The sequence below is a fragment of the Sceloporus undulatus genome, chromosome 4, assembly GCF_019175285.1.
Source record: "Sceloporus undulatus isolate JIND9_A2432 ecotype Alabama chromosome 4, SceUnd_v1.1, whole genome shotgun sequence".
Lineage (NCBI taxonomy): Eukaryota > Metazoa > Chordata > Lepidosauria > Squamata > Phrynosomatidae > Sceloporus > Sceloporus undulatus.
The window spans coordinates 168,941,656-168,961,698 of NC_056525.1; the positions used below are offsets into that span (position 1 = coordinate 168,941,656).

At 40.8% G+C, this 20,043-nt stretch overlaps 2 protein-coding genes across 3 annotated transcripts in view; one reads left to right on the forward strand and one right to left on the reverse strand.

Moving 5' to 3' along the window:
• Positions 1-15,337, forward strand: part of BMP6 (bone morphogenetic protein 6) — a 127,578-nt gene extending 112,241 nt beyond the window's left edge. The window contains exons 3-7 of the mRNA XM_042464663.1: positions 2,690-2,838; positions 5,823-6,020; positions 11,645-11,721; positions 12,728-12,838; positions 13,519-15,337. Coding sequence (XP_042320597.1) covers positions 2,690-2,838; positions 5,823-6,020; positions 11,645-11,721; positions 12,728-12,838; positions 13,519-13,668 — 685 coding nt within the window. The 3' untranslated portion in view covers positions 13,669-15,337. The remainder of the gene's footprint in view (positions 1-2,689; positions 2,839-5,822; positions 6,021-11,644; positions 11,722-12,727; positions 12,839-13,518) is intronic.
• TXNDC5 (thioredoxin domain containing 5) overlaps positions 15,170-20,043 on the reverse strand; it is a 37,988-nt gene continuing 33,114 nt past the window's right edge. The window contains exons 10-11 of one of the 2 annotated variants that reach the window (XR_006103639.1): positions 16,784-17,000; positions 15,170-15,603 (exon numbers count right to left, since the gene is read on the reverse strand). Coding sequence is in view for 1 of the 2 variants with exons in the window: in XM_042464658.1 (XP_042320592.1) it covers positions 16,878-17,000 (123 nt within the window). In the remaining variant the exon portion in view is untranslated. Of the gene's footprint in view, positions 15,604-16,751; positions 17,001-20,043 lie in introns of those variants that run through there. The other variant, XM_042464658.1, reaches the window with a different exon arrangement.

The window sequence follows — 20,043 nt, forward strand, 5'->3', positions numbered from 1 at the left end:
ATCAAGAAAGTGACCTATATCTAATTGCTGGCCTGTAGTAATGGGTGAATTGGTTGGACTCTAAGAGCCTTATCACACTAAATGAATCCTACTCAGAAATGGGATTTTAAAAGTAGAAAAAAACTGCAAATGTGGGATGTTTTTCAGACACGTTTGCACCAAACAGCAATAACACGAAAATAAAGCAAACAGAAAGTCGACAAAAATGACACCTTTTTACTTTTGGGAAGTCCCAGGATTCATCTAATGTGATAAGGTCCTATGTCTGCTGTGTAACTGGAAAAATGTTTCAGCAGTTATGTCCTCTGATCAACTCTGCTTACTGCATAAAGCTTTTCTGAATCTCCCAAAAACTTGAAGTGGTGTTACTCTGTATATTACATGATGGCTCCCATGTTAGTGGGGTGTTGAATGCATTCCAGGGTTTTATGTTTTTAAGAGATCTTCAAAGTGCTAACTTGTATTCTTAACTAGGTTCAGCACCTTGGACATTTCTTTTAAAGTTAGCCAAAACCTGGAGTGGATTCTCCATTCCACTTACATGGGAAGCTACAGCCACCACTGTTTGAGGGACCACAGGGGGAAGGGGATTGTCCCTTTCCTGGTTCTCCTTACAGAAACAGTTCTATCAGTAGATTAATCTCTATTGAATCCCGAGCAGTTGTATTACACTACCTTTGTAGCTATCTGGAGCCCCCGAGATTAGTTCAAGATCTGCCCTACACATGTGGCAGAACGTGGTGATAAAGTGCTGAGGTGATATATTATAGTACTTCTCAGGATATCTAATGTGTGGGACCTGCATTTTCCCCCTTCTGATAGGCCAAGTACCATACTTGTGCCCATTGTCCACAACTGTTTCTTTCCTGGAAACTCACCATGTTCTGGCAGGTCATGACTTAGACACTGCTGAATGGGCCACCGCTTTGAGTAGCCCTGATGTACATAGTCTTATATAGACTATGCTACATGTTTTTAGAAATAATGTGGTGGAAATAAATATGTGAACACTTTGTCTTATATGTTTTATTTTATATTCAATAATCCATGTTTTCTTTTGTCTTTTTATATTTAAAATAAAGTTGTGGGGGAACAGGACACCTCACCATGTGTCACGTGTCTAGTTTTAGATTAGTGCTTCCAAACTTTAGTTGTATGCATATTAAGGCAGACAAACCAAGCACTAAATATCAAGCTTCATGAAAATGGCATCTGAGAGTTTCTAGTATAGTGTGGTGTAATGGTTTGAGTGTTGTACTGTGACACTGGAGATTAAAGTTTGATACTCTACTTGGCCATGGAAATCCACTCAATGACTTTGAGTGAATCATACTCAGCCCCAGGGGGAAAATGTTTTAGGGTTGTCATAGGTTGGAAACAACTTGAAGGGAAACAAACAACAACAACAACAACAACAATGGTATTCTAATGTGAACAAGAGCTAGAATGGAATGTGCAGATGAAGGAGAAGATCAGCAGCTTCCATAGGGTAAAGTTAAACAAGGTGTTGTCTGGAAAGTCATTGAAAATAAAATAAAACTTGAGCCTTTCCCCAGATCTGGCACATACCACAATGAAGGGTAGATTTAGCTGCCACTGTAGCAGTCCTTGCAGCATGCGTTCATTTCCTACCACATAATATATAAAATCCACATACACGTGTGCACACACACATATAATTTTGTACTGGTGCTGGCAAGGTTGAAATGTCCGAATGTTTTTTTATTAGCAGGGCTGTTGATATCATGTGATGCCTTCCCAAGTCTCCCTGTCCCCTCTGAGCTAACCTGCAGTACTCTTAGTAGCTAGGGGTGGATTTTCCAAGCAACAATATATTGTGAGATATCCCTCTGACGTGTGTATGTGTATGCATGCATGCATGTGCCTTCAAGTAGTCTGTCAGCTTATGGTAGTCCCATGAATTTCATAGGATTTTCTTAGGAAAAGAATACTTAGAGGTGGTTTTGCTAGTTCCCTTCTCTGAAAAGTAGCCTCAGCACCTGCATTTGTGACAGTCTTACCTCCAAGTACTAACCAGAGCTGACCCTGCCTATCTTCCAAAATCAGATGGGATTTGGTGCCTTTAGGGTATTTTAGGATTTTTATTTTTAGATATTCCTACTGTAATGCAATATATTTTTGGGGTGAGGTGGTTTTGAATAGGTATTGAAGAGTCATTATCATTGCAATAGACTAGCACCAGGTGGAGCTGAAAACTGCTAAAAATGGTTTGCTGCTTCAGATCAATATATCTGTATTTTTCAATTTTGTTTGGGTGTCTGGCTGTGGCAGTTGTTATGATGAGTACCTGCGTTTAAAGATTTGTCAGTATGTTCTTTGTCTCTAATCCATCTGTCTGTCTATTCAGACCTTATGTTTGAGATAAACATCTGAAGTTTCATTTGTGCTGACCATTACTGCGCTTATATGGTAAGTTTTATTCACATTTCCACATGTTTGTGGAAATGTAAATAAAACTTACCATATAAGCGCAGTAATGGTTTCCACCCTTGTTAAATTAGGAGTTAAGGTCATGATGAAATGATAGTGACAGGCAACAAAAAGTGTTTTTAACATTGCCTCCTGGAAGTACTGACTCCATGAAAGCAAACAGGAAACTTGGACCAGAATAATAGTGCAATACTCTTCAGGCTCTTAAGCTGCTGCTGCTTTTGTTTTTCTTCTTCAGAGATTCAGACCTGTTTATGCTGGACACCAGAGTCGTTTGGGCCTCAGAAGAAGGCTGGCTAGAGTTTGACATCACTGCCACCAGTAACATGTGGGTGATAAACCCTCAGCATAACTTGGGACTCCAGATGAGTGTGGTGACCAGGGACGGTAGGTAACAGGCCAACATACTTTAAACATCTGGCCAATGACCTAGTCATTAATTGGAAACTATGTTTATAGCATTCAGCTGTGATGTGATGCTCTGGTTAGTGTAGCCAAAAGCACAGCTGGGATATGCTCCTTGGACTCTGGATCCAAACAGAGATTGAAAGCTGCTCCGTCTGCTGCTTGTCTTGTGTTTGAAGCTGTAAAATACTGGAAATGCCTGACTTTTGAATATTTATTTTAAAAAGGAGAGTGGGGGGAGGAAAGGGAAAAGAAGAGTCTTGTGGAACCATTAATATTGGTTTCCTTTTTTTTCTTTGTCAAGGCACTCACTGCAAGTGGTTTTTTTCCCCTCCCAAAATTGTTATTAAATATCCACACATATGGGGCTGTGAAAGCATTTTCCAGAGTACTGATGGAAGTGCCTCTCCTGTGTGCATGATGCCCCAGTCTGTCTGGCTTTTTGTATTACTTGACTGTGTCAGGAAGGCATACTGCTCACACAGCTCCTCAGGCTGCCAGTGCTGAAATAATGCCACAAATGTTGGCATTCTATCTGTGCCAATCTCAGTTTCTAATGTACCTACAAAACAAACTTCTTCTTTGTTGCTGTGAGTTCTTACATCCTGCCCTTTTACAACAGGCCATAGGTCTTTTTGAGCCACAGAGTAGTAGAATACTATTTTGCTTGAACTAGAAGTGATAGCATTTGCTCCTAATGGGAACAGAACATATGAAGTTGTCTGAAGTTTATTTCTGACATTTGGCCTGCATCTGTGGCTGGCATCTTCAGAGGTTGATTGCATGGAAGTGTGTGGAGTGTGTGTGTGTGTGTGTGTGTGTGTGTGTGTGTATAAATACACATACATACACACCTGTGGGACCCTTGTTTGGGAGGAAGTGGGTTACATGTTAATGGTGGGTTTAGTTTGTGTGTTGTACTGTACGTTTGGGAGGAAGTGGGTTACATGTTAATGGTGGGTTTAGTTTGTGTGTTGTACTGTACTGAATGGCATAGCCTGAAGGTGTGTTATTTGGGGGGTGGGGATATGTAAGGGAGATTTGTGTCTATTTAATTGGTGGTGTTCATTTCTTTGCGTTGAGTCTTGATTTTGGTGTTTTTCAGGACTGGTAGCCAAACTTAGTTTACTTTAAAACAAAAATCCACCAGTGATCCCTTTATTGGCCAACCAAAATACACAATATACTTGTTGCAAGCTTTCAAAGCTCCATGGGCTTCTTCATCAGGCAAGATGTTACAAACCAAACAGGAGGGGGGAAATGGAAATGTTGGTCAGATGCCTGCATGTTGTTTCAGTCCTTAGTAAAGATGTTATGATAGGGAGGATATATTTTGCATTTTTTCTTTCCTGTTGAAGTTGTCCAGGTGTTTGTGGATTTCAGTGGTCTCCATGTGCATGCTGACCCAGTAGTTGCTGGCATGGTCTAGAATTTAGATGTTTTCAAATAGCATTCTGTGCCTCAGTTGGTTTATAATGTGTTCTGCTACTGCTGATTTTTCTGGCTGGCCCAGTCTGTAGTATCTCTTATGTTCCATGACTTGTGTTTGAATGCTGCATTTGGTAGTTTCTATACAGACTTGTCCACAGCTGCATGGTATGTGGTAAACCCCTGGGTCTCTCCTGTCCTTCACTGAGTGCAGTATTTGCTGGATTTTCCTGGTTGGTCTGTAGATCATTTGGAGATATTCTCATCAGTTTCCCTATTCTGTCCATAACTCCTTTAATATATGGTAAAAATAACTTCCCTTTGGGAGGTTGTTTGGCCTCACTCTTGTGCAAGGTCCCCCCCCCCCCGGTACATTAAAGGAGTCAGTGACAGAACAGGGAAACTGATGAAGGAACAGGAACAGAAAGAAATGCTGAAAGTAAACAAAGTTTGGTTACCAGTCCTAAAAAAAACAAAACAAAATCAAGACTCAGCATAGGCAAATGAATACCACTCAGGCTCAAGAGGTTTCTCCGCAGATAATGGGTTACCAATGAAATAGATACAACCCCTCTCCTTGCATATTCCCCCCCCCCCCACAACACATCTCCAGGCTGTGCCCCTCAACACAATACAACACATAAACTAACCCCACCATTAACATGTAAACCACTTCCTCCCAAACAAGGGTCCCATGCAATCAACCTCTGAAGATGCCAGCCACAGATGCAGGCAAAACATCAGGAATAAATTCTTCCAGAACATGGCCACATGTCCTGAAAAACCCACAGAAAACTATGGAAGCCATCTGTGAAAGCCTTGATTTCACAAAAGAAATTTTGTATGTTTTATCAGCCTGTAATGGCAATGACAACCCCCTGAGGAAGCAACATGCCAAGAAAACCCTGTGATAGGGTCACTGTAAGTTGGAAACAACTTGAAGACACACAACAACAATATTTGCACAGGTCACAGCATTGTATATTTTTAAAATATGGTATGCATATGGACTTTCATTATACAATCGGCCCTTCTTATACACAGATTTTTTCTACATGGATTCAAGCATCCACGGTTTGAAAATGTTCCAAAAAATATAAATGTCAAATATCAAACCTTGATTTTCCATTTTATATAAGGGACACCATTTGCTATGTCATTATATTTAATGGGACTTGAGCGTCCACAGATTTTGTTATCCACGGAGGCTCTTGGAACCAAACCCCAGCGTCCACTGTACAGTATGTTTAATTTTTTTCCTGTTGATCTGCAGTTAACCTATAAAAGCACTTGTTACAGTAATCATGCTTGCATACCTTTTGAAGCTTTAATTAAGCAAAGTTTTTGAATTTCCCCTGCACATTAGAATATTTGATGATATTGATGACAGAAAAGGAGGGAGTGGGCAAGTGGAGAGAAGAAATAAATGGGGCAGCAGACTTTTAGCTTTTAGGAAAGTGGCTGCTTTGCTCAAAAGAGCTATTCAGAAACACTGTGCTCTTTATATGACAAGCCACTTTTTTTGGTTTAATTTATAGGTCTCAGTATAAACCCTAGAGAAGCTGGCCTAATAGGTCGAGATGGCCCTTATGACAAACAGCCTTTCATGGTGGCTTTTTTCAAAGTGAGTGAGGTTCATGTTCGAAATGCTAGGTCAGCCTCCAACAGACGCAGGGACCAGAGTCGAAACCGCTCAACCCAGCCTCAAGATGCATCCAGGGTATCCAGTATCACAGGTAATCTCTTAAATGCCTGTTGTGCCATGTGAAAATAAAATACTTGTACCATTTTTGGTTAATCACATATTTTATACTCTATGTGTGTGAGTTGCTTTTAAATCTTACCTCATTTATCCTGGGATTACATTTTGTTTTTCTTCTTTCTTCCTTGCTACTAAAATAAAATAAAGTAGCACCTCAAGGGACTTCTTGGTCAGAAGCCAGTTGGTGTCTTCCGTATGCATACGTTCCCTTACAGAAGCAGCTGGGCATTTTTGTGTAATGTGGAATATTCACACTCAATTCAAGATTGCAGAAGTGGACTGTGCAAGCACTGCCATTCCACATGTGGATTTAGTTGTACATTCATTTGTGTAAATGTTGCCATTTGACACAATCAAGGCATAACTCCTCATGCAGATATGAACACTGTGCAACCTTGTTGTGGAATCTTTATCTACAACCTGGTTTCCTGTATGACATTACAGCAGTGTTCTGCTAGCATGCGCAGAGAGTTTAACACATGGCACTGAATGATCCTAAGCAAAAGGACAGGGACTTTATGTCTTTAAAAGCTGTGCAGAAGAAGAGATTGCAGGAACATAGAATGTATTGTGCAAGAGTGGGGAGTTACACTGCTGGAACTCTTTCCTTTTAGCTTCTGATAACCATTTCCATCCCATAATAAGTAGTGATAATTTAAAAAGTCTTACAGAGGATCTGCTGACCTTTTCTTAGTTGGTGAGACTTAGGCTCACCTTCCTGAATCTGGTGCCTTCCATAACCTTTTATCATTGGCTAGGGCTGTGATGTCGAACCTATGGCATGTGTGCCAGAGTTGGTACACAACGCCATTTCCCCTGGCACATAGTGGGGGGGAGGGAGGAGGAAGAGGCATGGGCCTGTTCCTCCTCCTTCCTGACCCACCCCGGCCTCCAGTTGCCTCTCCGGAGGCAGCTGAAGGCCAGGGACGGCACAGGGGGAGGAGAAGGAAGAGGTGCACACCTCTTTTTCCTCCTTCCTGACCCTCCCCAGCCTCCAGTTGTTTCTCCGGGTCCAGGAGGAGGAACAGGCACACTTCTGTTCCTCTTCTTCTCTCATTTCCCCCCTCCCCGATCCATCAGCTGTCTCTGGAGAGGCAGCTGAAGGCCTGGAAGGGTGAGGGGAAGAAGTCCTGCTCCAGAAGTCCCAGAAGACCTTTTAGTTTGGGCACTTGGCCCCTAAAAGTTCACCATCACTGGGCTAGCATTACCATATTTTAAAAAGCACAAAAGAGGACATATTTACAGACTACCTCAAACTACCTATCACTGTGACAACACTTACTTTGAATACCCCACTATATAAGCTATGATTATTGTGACTAGTAGTATTCCTTCACAGTAATTAAATAATTTCAATTAATTATTTGGAAATATTTAAAAATACCAACAATTGATCTGGTTCCTTCAACAATATCCCAACACAACCTGGGATTAGAGGTACATCCCTCATAACTGCTCAGTCACCACTCCAACACTACAGATTCCCTGGGTAAAACTATAAAGGGGACCAAAAAAGAAGAGCTATGGATAATGCAAGGGACAATGGACAGAGGGTCTAGTGACAAGGAAAAGGGGAGATGAGAGAAACATTGAGGGATTTTGGAGGAGATTGAAGAAGCCCACAACCACTCCATATCACACAGTAGCTCTTCCTCACCAGAGCTGCTTTTCCATCATTCTCCTTTCCCTCTCTGCCTGTCTCTCTCCATGAGTCCCAAAGGTGCAGAGTAATGACACTAATGTCTGCTGTCTTTACTTCCTGGCATGCCTAGGATAGCATCTTTAGTAATTAGAAACAACAGCTTACATTCTTAAGTATGAATGTAAATGGAAGTTTTTGTTTTGTCCGAATTACCCCCACAAATTAATAGGTATTTTAGAGTGAATAATCTTAGTTATGATGTTATCCTCTCTATGAGTCTGACACATGTTGTGTAATATGAGCATATGTAATACGAAGAGCTGCTTTTAGACTATATTGGGTTTTTGTCCACCTAGCCCATTTTGGCTGAAACTTTCCCTTTGGCATGTGTGTTTGCTGAGTTGTGTAGGCAGTTGCTGTATGAAAATGTTGTTACTTTTCTCAGACCACCCCCTTCTTTTCCAGTAATTTCCTGTTTTGTTTTAGTCTTTTCTATTCTTTCTCACTCTAAACAAAAGACTGCACCATTTCTGTCTCTTCAGTAATAATGTTTTAATAATGTTATCCATTTAGCAAGAGTAGTGTGTTCATATATATAGAGAGAGAGGGAGAGAGACCAGGAGTCAAATGAGGCAACCTGCTTTGCTTTTATAAGTGTATTAAGGAGAGCCTGCAGAAGTCACTCTCTACATCTCCCAAATACCCCAGCCAGCATGGCCATTGGGGGATTCTGGGATCTGCTCTCAGCTTGGTGAGAACAAACCTCTATGTGAACCTTTGAAGAATATATGCAGAGGCCAACATTATGCTGGCAGGAGTGTAAGTCTCCACCAGCATGTTTATGGTAAGAAGTACAGGCTACTCTCTGTGCCTGATTACAAGATCCAGCCTTTCCTCTGTCAGTGCTCAAAAGCAGTTGACTACCTCCTTCTGCAAGGTCTGAAAAGGTACCTATGCAGGTGAAATCCTCATTATACCTGCATGTGTCATCCACAGGATGACAGAAATAGCTTAGGAACTCCTTTGTTGGATAATATTCCCCCAATTAAGGGTCATAGTCAAGCAAAAACCTTTTTTGCTGAGAGAACAATAATTGAGATCTAGTTTATCATTGTAAAAGGGAGCAAATTAAAATGTCACAAGCATCAAAAGCAATATCTTAAAAAAGGAATATCCTGCTTTGTTTGTGATACTGTTTGGTGGTGTTTTAGGAGGGCTGGGTTTCTATTTCCCTAAGACTACCAGCCCATCACACAGAACAGTAGGAACATACTTTAAGACAGTTAAATTATTTTGTTCTAGTAACCAAATAATGGCTTCAATTAAACTTTATGTACACAAAGTTGTTACACTTTTTCAGTCTATTATCTTTGGTTCGCTATCTATGCAAAACATTGGCATAGAAGATGCTCACTTAATGTGCGTACTAATTTAGCATTTTATTATAGGACTGTAACTTGGCTGACATCTTGTGTTGAGATCTCTAAAATAGTTAACGACAAGCAAACATTTTACAGCAGTGAAGGCTAGCATTACAACTTTTGCAGTGTCATTTTTCTCATTACTTGCACATCAGTTTTTTTTTACACATAGTTGAAAACAGGAGAGGGGAACATAACTGTTCTGTAAGTCCATAGATTAAAAGTACCTTTAAAACAATGCCTAACTTGCTATTTTAAATGTAAATCTTAAAACCAGTGGTCAAAAAAGGACCATTAGGTTTTCATGAATATTGAATTATTGAAACAAAGACTGTTTTTTATAAGATAAATTAGTCAAACAATTTACAGGGCATAAATATATTTATATGGGCTATGAGAGCCAGTGTGGTGTATTTATTTATTTCATTTCATTTCTATGCCACCTTTCTCCCAAAAAGAGACCCAAAGTGGCTCAAAAGATAAAAACATTTTAAAAAGATTTTTAAACCAATTAAAATAACCTAGTTAAAACAATATAAAATTAAGATTAAAATATATAAAAGTTTAAAAACATACCCCCATATAAAAGCCACCCTGTCATGATTTTAAAATGCTTGCCTATATAAAAATGTTTTTACTTGCTGGCAAAAGGCAAGCAGGGAGGGGGCCATCCCAGCCTCTCATCTAAGGGAGTTCCAGAGAGTGGGAGCAGCCACTGAAAAGACTCTCTCCCATGTCCTCACCAAGCGAGCCTGGGATGGTGGCCGTACCGAGAGAAAGCCTTCTCCTGAAGACCTTAGGGCTTGATCAGGTTCATATGGGAAGATAAAGTCTCTCAAATAGACCAGCCCTAAGCTGTATAGAGCTATATAGGTCATGACTATAGTGATCCCATGAATTTCATGGGGATTTCTTAGGCAAGCAAGATGTCGTTTTGCCAGTTCCTTCCTCCCTGCATGGTATAGTGGTTTAAGCATAGGACTTGGGACTCTGGAGATCGGGGTTTGATTCCTGGCTCAACCATGGGAACCCACTGGGTGACTTTGGCAGTCACATACTTTCAGAAAACCCTGTGATAGATTTGTCATAGGGTTGCCAATAGTCGGAAATGACTTGAAGATAGGCAACAACAAAAAATACCCTATAGACATAAAATCGTATCTGATTTTGGAAATTAATCATGCTCACCTTTAATTAGTACTTGGATAGAAGACCACCAACCAATAGCAGGTGTGGTAAGCCACATTTTAGAGAAAGAAACTAGTAAAACCACATCTTGCTTGCCTAAGAAATCCCCATAAAATTCATGGCGTCACCATAAACTGATAGGTGACTTGAAGGGACACACACACACACACAGAGGACTTTACTGGTATCCATCTCTTCAATAGGCCAAGTCAGCTGCACTTGGAAATTAAGACGTTTTAGACTAGAGCCATCCGAAAGAGCTAGCTAGTAGGCACGCGCGCACACACACACACACACACACACACAGAGGAAGATACCAACAGATTATTTATCTAAAAGGGAACAGTGGGGGGGAAAGAATAAAAAAACGATGTCTGTAAAACTGGTAATCTCTTAGGATATATGCAGAAATGTTGGGATGTCGAGGGTATTAAGGCCTCATTCCCATTTGTAAGTCCTCAGTAACTCTTATATGCTGTGTGTCTTACCAAAGGATTTTGATTCATTCAGTAACTTATACTTAAGACTTTACTTGCCTTGTTTCTTCTCTCTCTGGTGCATTTGAGTTTTCTTAAGTCAAACTCCTTTTATGTTGAGCGGGCTGTTATTAATTGCATAGTTTACATCAGCTACATTCAGGACAAACTCAAGTACTATTTCCATGTTATGTAGGATTCCTCAGATGAATTTGTATATCCTGGTGCATGGTCACTTTAGAAAGTTATCTTCAGTAAATAGTGTGCATTGGTATATCTTTACTTTTTGGTGAACAGACGTTTTGGAAAATATACAAGTGGAAGGATGAGGATTATTGAAATCAGCCTCATTTGATTTCAATATATCCAAGTGTTAATTTCTGCCTCAGAAGGATATAGTCTGCTTGTTTGTGTGTGTGGTGGCAATCACACTCAATTGGATATCTTGGGCCAGGTTGAGGTAGGTGGTAATGGTTACCAATGTTTGTCTCTGAGTAACTTGAAATGTTTTATTTGCATGCAAATATAAGCTTGTCCATTAACTGGCATTGAGACTTAATTAAAAAGTAATTCAGGACCAAACACATAATAGGCTGGAATCTTGTTGGTTAGTTCCACCTATAGTAGATCCATTTAATTCATTGTTGAATGACAAGTCAACAAGTAGTTAAAGCTGATTGGTTAATGGGTTGGTCTCTAGTTAGGACTAGTGGCAGATTCAGACCACAAATTGGCAGGTAGTGATATCAAATTTTGCTGTTTTACATAATGTACTCCCAAGCTCTAGGTCTGAGCGCAATGTGGCATTAACATTTTGGAGTGATAAATTCTAACAATGTGTTTCTTTTTTACCCTAAATACTTCCTCACAGATTACAATAGCAGTGACCTAAAAACAGCTTGCAGAAAGCATGAACTTTATGTCAGCTTCCAAGATTTAGGATGGCAGGTATGTAATATTTCTATTTCCATATATCTACTCCTAAAATAGTACTCAGAAGATTGAAATAGACTGCTTCCTTATCACACTGAATTCTGGATCCTGGTACAAAAGCTTGCCCTCGCCCTAAGAATGGATGACTCTAAGGCATTTATTGATTTTCAACTAAAAGATGTATGAAAATAAGACAAGGTTGAAGTCAAAGAAGATAAGGTAAAATTTGTACAGTAACTAACCTTAAAATGAGGAAAGAATGAAAGGAATTGAATTTCATGATGAGGAAAACATGAACGGATGATGAGTTTTTAATCATTACTTAAAGGAAGATAAAGAGGTCTACGAAACAAAAGAGCTCTGTGCCCAAGATGCTGTAAGAGAGGAAGCATGGTGATACAAAACAGCCTATGGAAGTGAATGCTTAGTTACACCTTTAGAATTAGATGACTGGAAAGTACAGGAAAGAAAGAAAGCCTGAAGATTCTCTGAAGAGACAGAAAAGAAGCCTTAGGTCTAATCTGTACTGCAAAAATAATGCAGCTTGACACCACTTTAACTACCATGGGCCAGTGCTGGGGAATCCTGGGATCTGTAAATTGTTCTGGCATCAGTCATCCCTACCAGAGATGGCTAAATACCTCACAAAACTACAAATTCCAGAATTTCATAGGATTGAGTCATTGCAGTTAAAACGATGTCAAACTGCACTATTTCTGCAGTGCAGATGCAGCATGTCCTAGGTTAATATTCTGTACCTACAGCCATGAAAATCACTGCCCCCCCCCCCCCCCCCCCGCTAGTTTAAGTGGCTGTATTGTTTTATAAGAACTGGTCTACCCACCTTGCATGTGCTTATAATGATATTTCAGTGTCAGCAAAATCATACTACAGGACCTTTCTTTGCATAATATAGTCTGTAGTTTGAAGAGTTCTGAAATACACTTTCAACACTGAACTACATAACCTGCACTGTTTTGATTACAACAGATATAATACCCATTACTTTGTTTTTGTTAAGGACTGGATTATTGCACCCAAGGGCTATGCAGCAAACTACTGCGATGGAGAATGTTCTTTCCCACTCAATGCTCATATGAATGCCACCAATCATGCCATTGTGCAAACTTTGGTGAGTAGGTTTTGTAATTCCTGTGTACTTTATCTGTAAAATGATTTGAGTCTTTTTGTAGAGGTATCAAGAGAACAATCACCCTTAGCTCAAATTACAGTTGACAAAAGCAAGTCATTGTGCCTTCCTCCATCCCTGAAATAACAGCAAGTGGTTTTTGAGACTGAAGCACTTCCACATTGCTTTTGCCTGGTGCAATATGAGGTGGTAATTTTTCCAGCCTTTCCATTGGGTCTTGTGAACCTGAGGGTGGACAAGACGCTGCTCACAACAGCAGCTTGGGAGGAGGATTCCTGTGTACCCCAGCCGCTGCTTGGTTGTAGATGTACACTTAGCCATGTTTTGGCTGCATATGCACTCTCACCACATGGCTCCTTTGTCCCCAGTTGCAAACAAGTGCCAAGATACATCCCATAGTCTAGCAGTGTGGACAGAGGACTGTGCTAATAGTAAAGTAACCTACCTGGCTGCTGTTGCTCATATCAGGAGAAAAGGTGGTGGCACAGGATATCTCCTTGTACAACATCCCAAAAAGTATAGATGCTACAGGCTACACCAAACTTATGTAATCTGCAGGATGCTGGACAAAGAACTCTGTTGAAACTGCCTTAGTTTTTGAAGGAAACTCAAAATTCAATGATACAGTCTGAAGTCAATCAACCGTCTCTTTCTTTAAACAGGTTCATTTAATGAATCCAGAGAACGTTCCTAAGCCATGTTGTGCCCCTACAAAACTTAATGCAATATCAGTTCTTTACTTTGATGACAATTCCAACGTTATTTTGAAAAAATACAGGAATATGGTGGTAAGAGCTTGTGGATGTCACTGACAAGACGTTTTCTACAGAAAGACCCTGAATGCTAAACTCAACCATTTCCATCCTGTGCCTCAGATGGAACATCTAACACTTCTAGAAGAATGTTTGGGCCTTGAGGGAGAAAGAAAAGCAAGGAATTCCCAACAGTACTTAACTTCTAAAGTGTTTGCACAATGGTGGCCTTTTGGTCTTACAAATTCTACATGTGGCAGAGGAACCCGTGAAGTGTGGAGCCTGTTAATGCAGCAAACCAGTCAGTCTACTGTTTGATCTGCTATCATCAAACCTTGGTTGATGCCACAAGAAAGAGGACTTTGTGCTGACAAGGGAAATGCAGGGTTCAAGGCAAGGCTCCATCCACATACCACTCAAGGCAAGTCTAGCCACATACAACTCAAGGCTCCATCCACATGCAGTTCAAGGCAAGGCTGCATCCACATACAGCTAAACTAAGCAATCCTTACTTAGCTTTAAAGGCATCCAAGCTGTATGTCACAGTCTTGATCACAAAGGCAAAGGCAGTGCCTCACACTAAGCAAACTGCTGCATTTAAGTTTCCTCCTTGAAAGCAAGTGACACATTTGTTGTGCCTTGTCCCCAGCCCTTCGGCAACAAACATAACTCTTAGGTAGCCTGACAGCCTGAGTATCACAACAGTAGGTATGGTAACAGTGACAGATCATCTGGTGTTCTAGATGATAAAATTGGCCACCAGACTGATGGGCAGTTGTTTTAAAGGCAATTATTATCCTTACATTCTACAGCTGCACCTTGTTTGTTCTGATCCAACATTTAAAAGTGCTACCACCATCACTATTAAGTGCTCATGTGTGCCAGCGCTTGCACACACACACACACACACACTTTCTGGCCCCTCAAATGAACAGAAAAAGGTATGTTGGACTAAACCACTGTAAAGTGTAGACTATCTAATGGACATACTCAAGATACCAGTTTAAAAACTGAGGATACTGAAAATATGCGGATGCTCCTTTAATGAAATGCATGTGACCTCTTAAAACAGGAAACAAAATGGAGCAGCCTTAGTGTTAAAAGCTTGACTTCAGAAAATCAAGTTATTCTGCTGTACTTCTGAACAATAAAACAAGATGAAAAGGACCGGGGGGAGGAGACGGGGGTGACAGAACAGCAGGAACAACTTTGAATTTGTTGGTGAGCTCAGAGAGTACTCAGCCCTGCTGGTCCAATTAAACATTCACAAACACTAATTTGATGGGGATCGGAAATACACACAAACTTCCCCTTGCACTTGTCCATACTTTATAGAGAATCTTACCTCTCTCAGAAAAAATGAATTTAAACTGTGTATGATGCATACTTCCAAGGTCTGGCTCCATACAGACACAAAAAGTTTTCTTGAGACTTCAGAAAAGTGCACTTCCCCTTGACTACTTTGCATTTTAAAAGGGCTTTTGTAAATAAATTAAAATTATAATTTATTGCAACTGTCAGATATATTAATTTTTTATGTACTATGTAACAAGACCAAGAGTTTTTGTTAAAAAAAGATAATTTTATTCAGAAATTGCTTGTGTAAACAATTGTACCACTTGATTTTGTACAGGAAACTCATGAGTTACAGCTCAGCCTGCTCATGAGATTGTGCTTTGTTAGGTTTTTAAAAAGCCATCATGAATAAAGGATCCCTTTAAGGCAGAAACATGTGTGTTGATGCAATAGATCTGCCATATGTGATTAGCCCTTTGGTAGACATTCCATCTTTCGCTCTCCCTCTCCCCCCCAAATTTGTCCTGGAACAAATCCATGGCATCCAATAGAAAGGATAAAACTACAGTACAAAGGTAAAAATGCAGACATGGCTATTATTAGCTGAACTCCTCCATTTGAGACAAATGGCAATATGCAGCTTTCCCTAACCTGTTGCTCTGAAGATGTGATGCCCTCACCAGTTATAAAGAATCCAATCTATGGAGAGAGAGAGAGAGTGTGTGTGTGTGTGTGTGTGTGTGTGTGTGTGTGTCAGGTTGAAGAAGGTTGAGCAATAGCATTCTTCTACAGGTAAGTACCTGTGTATACACAGTCTGCAACTTCTCCCCAAATAAATGGCAATAAATGTTTCTATATAAACTAGTATAATTTTAGCATCTATTCTCATTTAACATTCTATCAATACCTGCACTATAAGTTCTTTGGCTTTGATTCTCTCTCTGTGGTATCTAAACTTACAATGGGGACAGGGGGCAGAGGATCTGTTCAAAATTAAAGACTGCCTAGAAAGATTTTGTAGGTAAGTTTACTTCCCTTGTTTATATCACTTGGAAAGAAATCTTCTGTAAGAGGGAAACTATTCCGAAGGTCTACTTTTTTTCCCTTGAATGTTTTTTTAATGATAAGCAACAGATCCTGACATAATTCTTAACCAAACAGATCCTGGTTGCTATGCTGAGTAGGGAACTAACAGGAGTTTTTGCTTTGTGTCGTTTTTTAAAGTCAGATTTTAAAGCACAGTCTGATCACTGTAATTAACATGGAGTCTGCAAAAAGTGAGCCAAATGACTGGACAAGATTACTGTATTTTTTTGCGGTGCTAGCAACTATTTGACCGACACCATGGTTCAATATTAAGTAGGCACATATTACAGTACCATTTCTTTTCATTGTGTATCCCTCAGGATGAGGAAAAACAAGAACAGGAAGCAAGTAGCCAATAGTGGTCAGAAGTACCTTCCTAGACTTTGTGTGTGTGCGTGTGCTTTCCTTTTGAACTTCCTTTTAACAGATTCTTTTAAAATGAGAACTCTTTCAAAGGTAGTGATTCATCAGTGCAACCAAACTGAGGTTATAATGCACATTTCTGCAAACTGTATGCATGCTGCATGTTTGCAACTTGCGTAACTAGCACTTAAAATAATCTGTCATGATTCATGCCTCTTAATTTTAACTTCTCTTTGCTAATTTTGGTACTCCAAAGACCACTTACTTTTTCATCATTGTAGAAGTTTGTTAATGCAATCAATATTGAAAATATTCCCAGTTTGAAAGTGACTGCTATTTCTATACTTCCCTTAGTACAACAGGATTTTAGGAAATACAAATGCACACACACAAGATAATGTACTTTAGTACATTCAATTTCCTAAATTACCATTATTGGAAATCCAGTAACATTATCATGAGTCAACTCCCTTGTTTCACTGGACATACACAGCTACAGAAGCTGCAACCAAATAGGGTGTTTTTTACAGTTCATCTCTTGCTTGTCGCAGAACAAAGTTATGCAATGTTTCGAGATCTCTGGCTCCAGTGTGTTCGCTGACCTTCTCCCCACCACGGAAAAGCATCAGTGTCGGGTAGCCACGCACCTTCAAAAAAAGAGAGACAAAGCATGTTAAGAGAGTACAATCACACTTCTTAAAGTAATGTTTATTCCCAGTATGTATTCATCAACAAACAAACAAACAAAAAAAACACACTACAGTTGGCTCTCCACATTTGCAGCTTTGACCTTTTGCTGATTTGATTATTCAGATTTGATTAATATGTTCTGCCTAAGAATCTCTAGGTCCTCCAGTGCATCTCTATGGTCAACATCTGCCAAACGTTGTGCTGGAGAAGATTTCTAGAGAGAACACTTCTCTAGGGATCTGTAGGTCCTCCATTGCAATTCTATGGTAAACGTCCACCAGATATTGAACACAGTGTTGCCCTGGAGGATCTAGAAATTCCAAGAGAGGTGATCTCTCAGGTAAAAAAAAAATCTTTTTTTTAATTTATGGTTTTTCCACTTTTCCAGGGGTCCTGTGCCCCTAAACTCAGCAAATGTGGAGAGCCCACTGTACACTCGGCATTAGTATTTTAACAGCACAATCCTATTCATGCCTATAGCAGTGTAGTCTCAGTTGTAAACAAATGAAACTCAGCTTTCAACAGGAAGACCTGAATATCAGGGTGGGGTGGGGGCATAGCTTTGCCACAATCACCTTGATCCATATGGAGGAATCCTGTATTTGTAGTTACCAGGAAAAGCAGTCAAGGCCAGGTTAGAGCATAATCGGGAGTAACTTTTCAGGCAAAACTCTGAGCCACCTTCCTGTATTTTTAAGCAGTTCTCTGCTTAAATCTCATACCTTAAAATCAGTAGTTTTAGAACTGCTTCTGAACAGAAGCAGTCGTGTCTACTTAGGGTTGGAAGAATAGGAAGAGCCTTGTATAACTGAATATGTATGGCAGCTGTTTAAATCCCAGCCTATGACTTTTAGGCTCATAACTATGGTATGCTGCTGTTAACCATCTCCTGTGAAGCAGAGACTATGGATGAAATTCTGCACTGGGAGATGAACCTGCTTCATGTAAGATACTGCACTTAGGGCGGAAAAAATAAAATGCACAGATATAGGATGGGGGACACCTGGCTGAACAAGACTACATGTGAAAGGGATCTAGAAGTCCAAGTAGACCATAAGTTGAACATGAGTCAACAGTGCGATGCAGCAGCTAACAAGGCCAATACGATTTTAGGTTGCATCAACAGAAAGTAGTGTCTAGATCAAGTGAAGTAATAGTGCCACTCTATTCTGCTTTGGTCAGGTCCCACCTGGAAGACTGTGGGGGTGTTCCCACTTGGCAGATAAAACGGATTATATTGTCTCGATTCTGATTATGTTCCGGGAATAATTCAAATTTTTCCCATCGTTTCCATTACCAAAAGGGACAAATTACCTCGATTCATTTAGACCCTGTTTTCGTTCCCATTTATTTTAAATCGCTTTATTTTAAAGCGGATTAACTTGCTCCCCGTTCCCATTTGTGTCCACATGCTGTCAATCAAGCGCGTAGGCTTCAGACGTCACAAGTCTTGAGGGTTTTTTTGGTGGGGGGGGGGGGCACCAAGGAAATAAGCTTGCAATCCGAGGCTCTTCTGTTGTGTCTCTCCAGACTAGAAGGAGGCTTGGCAAATCGGATCAAGGAGGAGAAGGCAGCGGGCTTCATTATTGGGGAGAGAATCTTTGGGGAAGAGAAGATAAGGCTCGATTCCACCCCCCCCCGATCCCTAGGCGTCCAGGCTCTCCATTCCTCAAAATCGCTTTGCGTCCCCCATTGCTCACTGGGCTGTCTGAGGGGCAATCAAGCAGGCATGTACTGCAAAGCCCATCCCATAGTTCCTCCAGAAGGAGCCTCCTTTTCCCAAAATCGCTTTGCGTCCCCCATTGCTCACTGGGCTGTCTGTGGGGTGATCAAGCAGGCATGTACTGCAAAGCCCATCCCATAGTTCCTCTGGCAGGAGCCTCCTTTCCCAAAATCGCTTTGCCTCCCCCATTGCTCACTGAGCTGTCTATGGGGCGATCAAGCAGGCATGTACTGCAAAGCCCATCTGCTGCTCAGGCGCTCAGGCAGAGGTGAAAAAAGAAAAAATAATAGTTCAAAATGGTGTTCAATGGCTCTCCTCACACATCGGTCTATGAATGAGGAGCAGAGGGGAGGTTGCAATCCACTGGGGGAAAGACTATGTGAATTGAAGAAAATGGCGCTGGCAATGCAGAAAGAGACCAAAGAAGGTGACACCCCCAGGCCAGCCCCTTGAGCACAGCTCCTCCCATCTCCAGGTTCCCGAATCAGACACCCTTTCGTTCCCATTCGGATACAGCGAATTGTATCCTACTTTCAAAAATAACCCGCATTATAAACTACTATTATTTTAAACTGAATTATTGGCTGATAATCCAGTTTAAACATTTTAATTCAATTCTGATTCAAAACTCGGTGGGAATGAATGAGGGGTAAGGGAGATTTAATTCAGGCTTCTGTGGGAACGATGCACCCTAAATTCGGATCATGACCCGCTCTATAAGTAAGTGGGAATGACCCGTGTCTAGTTCTGGGCATCACAATTAAAAAAGGACATTGAGAAACTGGAGCGTGTCCAAAGGAGGGCAATTAAAATGGTGAAGGGTCTGGAAACCATGCCCTATGAGGAATGACTCCGGGAGTTGGGGATGTTTAGCCTGGAGAAGAGAAGATTTAAGAGGTTATATGATAGCCCTGTTTAAATATTTGAAGGGATGTCATATTCAGGATGGAGCAAGCTTGTCTTCTGCTGCTCCAGAGACTAGAATGCGGAACATAGGATGCAAACTACAGGAAAAGAGATTCCACCTCAACATTAGGAGGAACTTCCTGACAGTAAGGGCTGTTTGACAGTGGAAAAAACTCCCTCAGAGTGTAGTGGAGTCTCCTTCCTTAGAGGTCTGCAAACAGAGGCTGGGTGGCCATCTGTCGGGGAAGCTTTGATTTGGATTTCCTGCATGGCAGGGGGTTGGACTGGATGGCCCTTGCGGTCTCTTCCAACTCTACGATTCTACCTTCCCAACCCACTGTGTAAGCTGTACAGCTCCTTCAACAGTGGTC